The following is a 9,633-nucleotide window of genomic DNA, read 5'->3' as shown; positions in this document are numbered from 1 at the left end:
TCCTTTCTGGCTTGTAAGGTCTGTGCTAAGAAGTCCAATGATAATCTCATGGGTTTCCCTTTATAAGTTACTATTTTCTTCTCTCTGGCTGCCCTGAGATTTCTTTGTTGGTGATTTTTGATAACTTTAATACAATGTGTCTTGGTGAAGGCCTTTTTGGGTTGAGATAATTGGGTGTTCTGTTGACTTCCAGCTCATTCCTTAGATTTGGGAAATTCTCATCCACTATTTGTCTGAAAATGCTTTCTAGTCCCTGCTCCTTTTCCTCGCCTTCGATAATGCCCATTATTCTTATGTTTCCTCTCCTGATACTATCAGCTAGTTCTTGTATTTCTCTTTCATTATTTTTCATTCTTTGGTTTCTCTCTTCTTCCTTCCGATGCATTTCTAGATTTCTGCCTTCGCTATCACTGATCCTTTCCTCCATTTGGTCAACTCTATTTCCCAAGCTTGCTATTTCATTTTTCAACTCTTGCAGTGTGCGTGTGTTTTTTTTAACTCCAGAAGATCTATTCTATTCTTTTCGAAGGTTTCAATCTGCTTGCTCATCTAGTTTTTTTTCTTTTAATTCTTGAAATTGTTGATATGACTTGTTTCGGAACTCATTGAGTTTTTTCAGAAGTACTATCCTGAATTCGCTGTCATTTAAGTTGCATATTTCTATGTCTATAAGCTTATTTTCCGAAGATTTTTCTCTTCCTTTCTGAGATGCTTTGTCCCCTTGTTTGTTCATGATGTTTAATGGACTATTTCTCCTCCTGGGCATTAATGGAAGTGTATTCTGCTGTTTTTCCAGAAAGATTTATTATGTAAATTTCTCTCTTTAGCCTGCTACAAAGAAGGCGCTTTTCTTTTGGTTTCTAGTAGGTGGCGTCTAAGCCTCTTGGATTCCTGCTTTATATAAAGCCTAAAGTCTTTTATTTTCTTGTAGATTTTAATCAGACTCGCTACTCTCAGTTTCAGTCCCTGTCAGTGTTAGCAATAGTTTCGGTAGTGTTTGCTCAGATTCCCCTGGGGCTCCGCAGTGATCGGTCTCAGAGGGTATGGGGGAGGAGACTTCTGGGTTTGGGGTTGGGGGCTGTGGGTCAGCCTCTGTTTTGCAACCGCAGCCAGTAAAAATCAACTGTTATTTCTCTGTGGTCCTGTTCCGCTTCTCTGCTTTCTGCCCTGATGACTGAGCCCTGCTGCTGGCTGCATAGAAGTCCTAGCATTTCCAGGCAGGGCTGTTCAGGGAAGTGGCTAAACCTTCTCCCCTCCCCCTCCTCCTGCAGGGAGCTCCAGAGGCTATGAGAGGTAGCTTCAATCTCAGTAGCATTTGCTCAGATTCCCCTGGGGCTCCACACTGTTAGGTCTTGGAGTGTATGGGGGAGGGGCCCTCTGGGTTGGGGTTGGGGGCTGCAACTCAGCCTTGGTTTTGCAACCGGGGCTGGTAAAAATCAACTGTTTCTGTGGTCCTTTCCCACTTCTCTGCTTTCTGCGTAGAAGTCCCGGCACTTGCAGGCAGGATTGTTCAGGGAAGTCACTGCACCTTTACCCTCTCCTCTTGTAAGGAGCTCCAGCAGCTGTGAGAGGCAGCTTCATTATTTCTCCCAGTCCACCACCTGACACCCAGGGTTCTGACCCATGGTAGTTCTTATGTGCAGATCCCATGCTCAGATGTGCTGGTGTGCAGTTTGGGTATTTTTGTTCAGTTTTAGATGTTCAGCTTATTGTTGTTTCAAGGGGAGAGATCTGAGGATGTCTCTTACTCCACCATGTTTCCCAGAATCCTCTGAGTTCTTTATATATTTTGTATATTAACCCCTTATCAGATGTATCGTTAGTGAACATCTTCTTTTAATCAGTTGGTTGTTTTTTTTTGTTTTGTTGATGGTTTCTTTTGCTGTACAAAAACTTTTTAGTTTGATGTAGTCCCATTTGTTTATTTTTTCTTTTGTTTCTCTTGACCAGGAAGATATATCTGAAAAGAAATTACTGTTAGTAATATCAGAGAGCTTACTGCCTATGTTTTCTTCTAAATGTTTTATGGTTTTGGGTCTTACATTTAATTAATCCATTTTGAGTCTATTCTTGTATATGGTGTAAGAAGGTGATTCAGCTTCTTTTTTATTTGCATATATCTGTCCAATTTTCCTAACACCATTTATTGAAGACACTATCTTTACCCCATTGTATTTTTTTTACCTCCTTTGTCATATATTAAGTGAGTGTATAGGCGTTGATATATTCCTGGGCTCTCTATTCTGTTCCATTGATCAATGTATCTGTTTTTATGTCAGTACCATGCAGTTTTGATTACTGTAGACTTGCAGTATAGTTTGAAATCAGGTAGTGTGATATCTCCAACTTTGTTCTTCTTTCTCAAGATTGCCATGGCTATTCAGGGTCTTTTATAGTTCTATATAAATTTTAGGATTATTTGTTCCATTTCTCTGAAAAATATCATTGGTATTTTGATAGGAATTGTATGGAATCTATAGATTGCTTTGGGTTGTATGACCATTTTAATGATGTTGATTCTTCCTACCCATGAGCACGGTATGCTCCATTTATTTGTATCTTCTTCAATTTTTTTTCAATGACTTATAATTTTCTGAAAACAGGCCTTTTACCTTCTTGGTTAATTTGATTCCTAGGTATTTTATAGTTTTTGATGCAATTGTAAATGGGAGTTTTCTTAATTTCTCTTTCTGAAAGTTCATCATTAGTGTATAAAAATGCCAATGACTTCTGGATATTTATTTTGTAACCTACTACTTTACTGAATTCATTGATCAGTTCTAACAGTTTTTTGGTGGAATCTTTAGGGTTCTCTCTATATAGTATCATGTCATCAGCAAATAATGAGAGTTTTATTTCTTCCTTTCCAATTCGGATGCCTTTTATTTCTCGTCACTAAATTCTTGACCCAGAAATACAACTTCCTAGTTTTATTTGGAGAAATAAGATATGGTTGAACTCTTAGCACTGAGTTTTCATCAGTAACTCCAGCAAAAGTTTGAGTTTTAAGCAGAGAAAACAAATTGAAACTGTTGTTTTGGTATCTGCATATAATAGTTGTACCACAAAATGATTCTGTAATACGCATGTGTATGTGTGTATGAGAGAGAGAGAAAAAAAGATCAGAAGGGACCCATCCAGTTACTCTTTCCTGTGTTTGTAGAACACTACAGTGAAATTATAGAATGTTGTAACTCTCTTGGGAAGTTGCCCAGGGGTTACAAAGCATTTCCATAAAGGAGTACCCAAGTCAACAATTCTAGTGTTAGCTGAGCAAAAAGTTAACATTTTGCTAGGAGCCCTTGAATGGTGGGCTCCTAGCAATCTTGAGAACAACCTGTTGGGGAACAGTGAATTGAATAATTCTGTGTAAAGCCCACCTGACATTTGAACTTCAGGGTTTAGAGGTTAATAGATTTTCCTAGGAGGACAGTCATTTGTACAGTTGTCTGCTCACAGCAAAAGACCTGTGTCATGTGACCACATGTTTAGAAATAACCACAGGTATAGGTGTATGACAATTTGGAATCAAATTCTGGCTCTATCACTGTGACCTTGGATAAATAAGTTAACCTCTTTGAGCCTGTTTCCTTATTGGTAAAAAGGGAATAGTAATACCTACCTTACGGGAATATTGAGAGGATTAAATGGAATCATGCATATAGAGTGCTCGGCACAATGCCTTGAATAATAGCGCACACTAAATAGTTACTATTAAGTGCTTGACCAACAAAATTAGGGATTAATTAGAATTTAGCAAGTAGATCTATTCTGTCCAAATCGAAGGGGATGGGGGAAGCAACAGGGAATTAGGGGTGGCAAATTTGATGTCCAGTCTTCCTTCTAACCTTGTATTTTAGGTCAACAGTTTGGCCAAGCTTCCTGCCTCTGACAGTCTGCCACTGGAATGAAAAAACTTGGGTAAGCATTTGATATTAGGATACTTCCCTATCATCTCACGGGGGACTCCAGTTTTTATAAAGTGAACTCTTTCTTTCTACTTAACCTACAAACAATCATAATGAGACCCAGGCCTCTTTGGGTTGGTACCAAGTCTTGTCTACCAGCATCTTAAGTGGCTAACTGGGTAGGAAAATCCCAGAGTTGATGCGTAGTTCTTTTATGGTAAGAAGTCCCATTTAGTAGGGGCAGGAAGGGTTGGAGCAACCAGGAGAGGCCTTGGCCTGGAACAACGGAAATTCGTGGGTTAGGCCAAGTGTGTTTCTCCAACAGAGGGTAAAGAGTTCCTTCTTTAGAGACAGTGGCAGCCCCATGGCATATTGCTGGGACACAGATGGATGTGGGCAAATGGGGAGGGTTGGTGGAGGGCTACTAAGGGATTCCTAGGGTCCATCAGTGGCAAGTGTTACCTGAAGTTGGATATGTAAAATAGAGCTTCTTTGGTGGAATTAAAAAATGTACAGAGTGCCCAATGGAGGCCTACACAAGATCAGTCCATTACAATCTTAATTTTGTACTTTATGCTTTCCCAGAAACCTGCATCCCTCACCCCAATATAACTTTTGCTTCAGTAAACCTTCACGTGTTCTCCATTCCGCCCAGAATACCCTTTCTCCTCCATTCCTGTGCTTTCAAACAATTCATCTTTTAATACCTTAATCAACTGTCACATATACTGCAAAGCCTACCCTAACTTTTTGTTTTGGTTAGTCATTTAATATCATTTATTCATTCACCCTCTAATTATTTATTAAACCTCTATTATGCATGAGGCACTGCTAGGCATTGTGGATATAATACAGATCTGATAATTACTCACTGCCAACTAAAAATCCTTCAATGGCTCCCTATAAAGTTAAAATGCTTAGCATGGTCAACAGCATCTTTAATTATCTGGCCCCTGCCTAGTTTTCAAGGCCTGCTTCCTAGCACCTGTCTACTTGACTTAATATGGCTCTCTCTCAAGTTTCTGTTCCTTTTTCTGTGCTATATTCCCTTGTATACTTGGTGAATTTCAACTTTTAACACAGTTGTTTGTGAGGTCTTCTCTAAAGGATCCCCCTATTCTCATCTCAAAGCTGATAGTATCAGGCACTTCCTCTTTTGTGGTTCCATAGCATTTCATATTTAATTTAATCATATACTATGTTACAAATTTTTTGTTTGCCTACTTATCTTCATTCAATAGTCAGCCATTTTATGGTAGAGGCCTTATCCTATCCATATTTGTAACCCAAGTCACCAACAGAAAGCCTGGCACATAGTTGGTGCTTAATAAATGTGGGTTAAGTGAGCAAATAAATATATTTATTTGGTTGAACAAATTGGGTATTTTAATAAGGATATTAAATGATAGGAGAGGGCACCTGAATGGATACTCTGCCTACTCCATACTTCTAACTAGTGTAATTGTTAATCTCAGGGGATAAATCTCTAACGCAAGGTACTCTATAGTCCCTTACTTGTTTCTTCAGTTCTGTCCCTTTTCTTTTGCCGAAAAGAATTTTGATATCCCAGTAGACATAAGTTGAAGAAGGACATCTCAGCTCCTCCCTGTCCTCTTCTGGAACGTCCAGGCTGGAGCACTGGACTCTGTGTTTGGTAACCATGGTAATGTTATTAAGAATTACTGACACTCCCTTTGTCTAAAGAGGCACAGAATTTATGGGTTCATGGTAGAGCAGGCGTGGGAGTGGGCTAAGTAACTTCAGGAAAATGGAGGAATTAAGTGCCAGTTACCCTTTTTCTTGCTCCTGTCTTATTTATACTCTAAGTTTCAGAAGGCAGTGAGTAGAAAGAGCACTGACCTGGGCTCACATCTTAAGTTTTGTCATATTCTAGATGCCTGACTTTGAATACAGTAATCCTGTTTTTTTTTTTTAATTAAAAAAAAAATGGTGATGGTATCTATTTCATAGAGTTCTGAGAATAAGATAATGTATGCAAATTTCCTCAGCACTGTTCAGCATATAATGGAATCACAGCAAACAGATTTATATTTAAATCTGAATATAGTCCTCTTAACAAGTCGTTGAGTTATTTCAAGCAGCAGTGTGCTGAGCCAGTTCATATTTACTTTCAAGAGCCACTTGCTAAATTTTCAGGAATTCTGTGAGCTGGATGTTAAACAAGCCATTATTAAAAATTAAAGTTCTCTAAAATTATAATTGAATAAATTATATTAAAAATAAAAGTAGTAAATACTAAAAACTCTTCTTTAATTATTTTACTACATTTCACTATTATCTGTGCTCATGTGGTTATTTACATTCTATCTAAATATTGTTCTTTTCTTTCATTCTTTTTTTCTCTTTGCTTTTCAGTTTGGGAAATTTCTGTTGGCCTATCTTCAGACTCACTGATTCTTTCCTTGGTTGTGTCCAGTTTATTGGTAAGCCCATCAAAGGCATTCTTCATTTCTATTACAGTGTTTTTGATTTCTAGCATTTCTTGTTGATTCTTAGTTTTCATCTGTTTACACTACTCATCTGTTCTTGCACATTGTGCACTTTTTCTATTAGAGTCCTTAGCATTTTATTCATAATTATTTTAAATTCTCAGTTTGATAATTCCAAAATTTTTACTATATTTGGGTCTGGTCATGCTCGCTTTGTCATTTTAGATGGTATTTTTTTTTGCCTTTTAGCATGCCTTGTATCTTTTTTTTTTTTTTAGTATACAGTCAGACATGATATATGGCTAGAAGTTAGGCTTTATTTTCTGTTTGCAATAGCTGTAGGTGTTAGAGGCTAAAATTTTCTGTGATGTCATTGTCTTTGGGTTTCCTTAGAGACTCCTTCTTAAATAGCGTGAGCTTATCGTTCTTCCAGTTGTAATCCCGTTATTACATAGGCACCCTACTGATGTGTTGGTAAAATGGGGGGAGATGAAGTATTCTACAATCCTGTTTAAATCTCAGTCTTTCAGTGAGCTTGTATCCCTGAACTGTGACCCTGAAGGCTGGAGTTGGTTGCTTCCCTTCTCATATTGGTTAGGTTGTTAAATAGTTTTTCTTGAAGGTACACCGTTGTTAAGGAGAACTGAATGCTCTGGGTGTATTTCAAAATGGCTACCTTTCCCCTCTACCTGCCAGAAGGATGAGGAGATTTTTCTTCAATCTTTATAGTAAGATTAGGGTTTACTATATGGGGTTCTTGGAGGTAAAACTCATGAAAATGTGGAGACCACCTAAGGCTGGCCCCCGCAAGAGTATTTTAAATCTCTCGATCTAGTCCAACTTTAGTTTCCAACAATTAGTCAATTGCCCTTTAAGTATTCCTATGAGTTGCTGGTTCCAGTAATTTTTGCTCCTGAGTCAGCCACAAGTCTCTGTTCTGCCTGTTCTGATTCCACCTGTCTTTCAGTTTTTGTGGTAGAGGTTTGCCCTGTTACCTCAATTTTCTGATGCATCTAAGAAGGGTTAATTTTCAGTTTGTTTCAGTTTTTGTTTTTGTTTTTTTGTTTTTTGGTTGTGAGGATGAGAGTGATGACTTCCAAGCTCTTTACATGACAGACTGGAAACCAGAAGTCCCTGTCTATTGCATTAGTATGGAGGAAATACTATGTGATGGCGTGTTCATCTCCTCCCAATTTCATGATCAGTGATGTCACATTGGTAGCCTGAAATTGGCCATGGTGGGACATAACACTACAGAAATTGGCAAATCTATGGGCAAAGGCTTGATTTTCGTTTTATTGATTACCCAGAATTTAAAAAGTGATTGAGAAAAAGTTAATTATGCAGACTAAGTTTAAAAGTGTATCATGTCTGTGGCCATTACATTATCAATAGCAAAAAAATTGAAATATTCTTCCAGTATTCAAAAACTATTATCCAGTTCAGCAAAGATATTGATCAAGTCACTGACAAATAAGTCCAACCTAAGTCTCATTGTTTCACTTTCATTTTATTGATTAATGCAAATGAAAATGTCAACCTACAAAGCTATATTCATTTGTCAAATGCACTCATAGGATAGTTCTTGATTCAAGAGTTTGGCAAAACTCAATGAAATCATTCTGTGAGAAACAGTTGGCTATAAGGAATTTACAATAAATAAGATTGTACATTTATTTTTATAAATTGTGTTACCCATCCTTTATATTGGTAAATTTTATAATAAACTTTATGTAGATATACATACACATACAACTATTTTTCCGGATAGCTGTTTGTTAATAATTTACCAGCGCACACACACTATGGTCAATTTCAAGGTATCAATCCGACATCACTGAACATGGACTTGGGGATAGTTAGGAATAGCATACCATCTTTTCATATTTTAATTTGGAGACTATAGGAATGTTGGGAGAAATTGTTTTAACAGTAGTAAATGGTAATGTTTGACATAATTGAAATATTATATTCATAAGCACAGTGCAAAATAAGATCAAACCATGAAACATGATATAATCCTGTATTAGTATAGTCTTGTAAATAAGAGGAGTAGCCTTATAGGTGTGATTTACAGAAAACAGAGTCCTATTTAAACTAACTAACAACAACAACAACAAAAACTCCTCTAGTTTAAGATTTTGTCAATTGTTTTTTAAGGGCAATGCACCAGAAGGTTAACGTTATTTTGACAATAAACATATACTGAACACCTACTATGTGCCAGATGGTGTTCTGTCAGGATGCAGAGATGACATTTAAGATCACATAAGTAGTTAAAAGAATAGCTGGGAATCCTGAGGACATCATACTAAGTGAAATAAACTAGTCACAGAAATAGAAATACTGTATAATCCCACTTATATAAGGTATCTAAAGTAAAACTTATAGAAACAGCAAGTAGAATGGGGGTTGTCAGGGCTGGGTGGAGGGGGAAATGGGGACTTATTCAATGGGTATTGAGTTTCAGTTTTGCAAAATGAAAAAGTTGTAGAGACATGTTGCATAATAATGTGAATACAGTTGACACTACTAAATTGTACACTTAAAAAAGGTTAAGATGGTTAAAAAAAATAGTTGGGATTTGAATCCAGGCCTAACTCCAAAACTTATGTTTAGCAATTACGTTATCACTGTTGCCTTCTTTCAAATAATTTCATCTTTGGTCAAGGAATATTTCCTTTCTGATTTATACGAGTCCTCCTCTTCTATATGGCAGGGTAGCAAGCCATTGGTTAGCAGCCGCATTGCCTGAAGACTTACAGATACCAGAAGTTTTTCTTGGAAGACTGGCATACTCAGCCAGGATAGCAAATTCAAAATGGAGTCATCAATTCAAAAGATTAAGTGGATAACCAAACACAAGCAAGAAGGATTGGGGAGAAATAATTTTGGCTTTTAAAAGACAACATACATGACTCCATAACTGAAAAAATGCTTATTCTATTAAAAGAAAAGGTCTGTGATAGAAGAAGTTTGAAATCATAAGTTGTTTTGTTAATGTTATAATCTGATGTCAGTAATTCAAATATTCCTAAATCTCAATTTTTTCAGAGTAAAATGGAGTAAAGGCTAACTATAGGCAGTATATGGCAGAGGGCCTGAAATGGAAGGAAATACTTCTGAGAATGAATTAGAATCAAACTTACTGCATGGGAACAGCCATGTCTCGAAATGATAAAACTCAAAATAGTAATAAAGACAAATGATTCTATTACCCAAATTTAATCAAGATAAATTGAGTGTTTCAGAAAAGCAAAAATACGGTTTGCTAG

General features: G+C 37.0%; 1 protein-coding gene across 1 annotated transcript in view; it reads right to left on the bottom strand.

The window, feature by feature from the left end:
• Positions 1-6,090, bottom strand: part of LOC105297517 (testis-expressed protein 49-like) — a 33,371-nt gene extending 27,281 nt beyond the window's left edge. The window contains exon 1 of the mRNA XM_023535435.1: positions 5,424-6,090. Coding sequence (XP_023391203.1) covers positions 5,424-5,502 — 79 coding nt within the window. The 5' untranslated portion in view covers positions 5,503-6,090. The remainder of the gene's footprint in view (positions 1-5,423) is intronic.
• Between the last annotated feature and the right edge of the window lie 3,543 nt (positions 6,091-9,633).

Source organism: Pteropus vampyrus, unplaced genomic scaffold, assembly GCF_000151845.1.
Source record: "Pteropus vampyrus isolate Shadow unplaced genomic scaffold, Pvam_2.0 Scaffold140, whole genome shotgun sequence".
Classification (NCBI taxonomy): Eukaryota; Metazoa; Chordata; class Mammalia; order Chiroptera; family Pteropodidae; genus Pteropus; species Pteropus vampyrus.
This window is presented reverse-complemented; position numbering and strand designations above follow the sequence as displayed.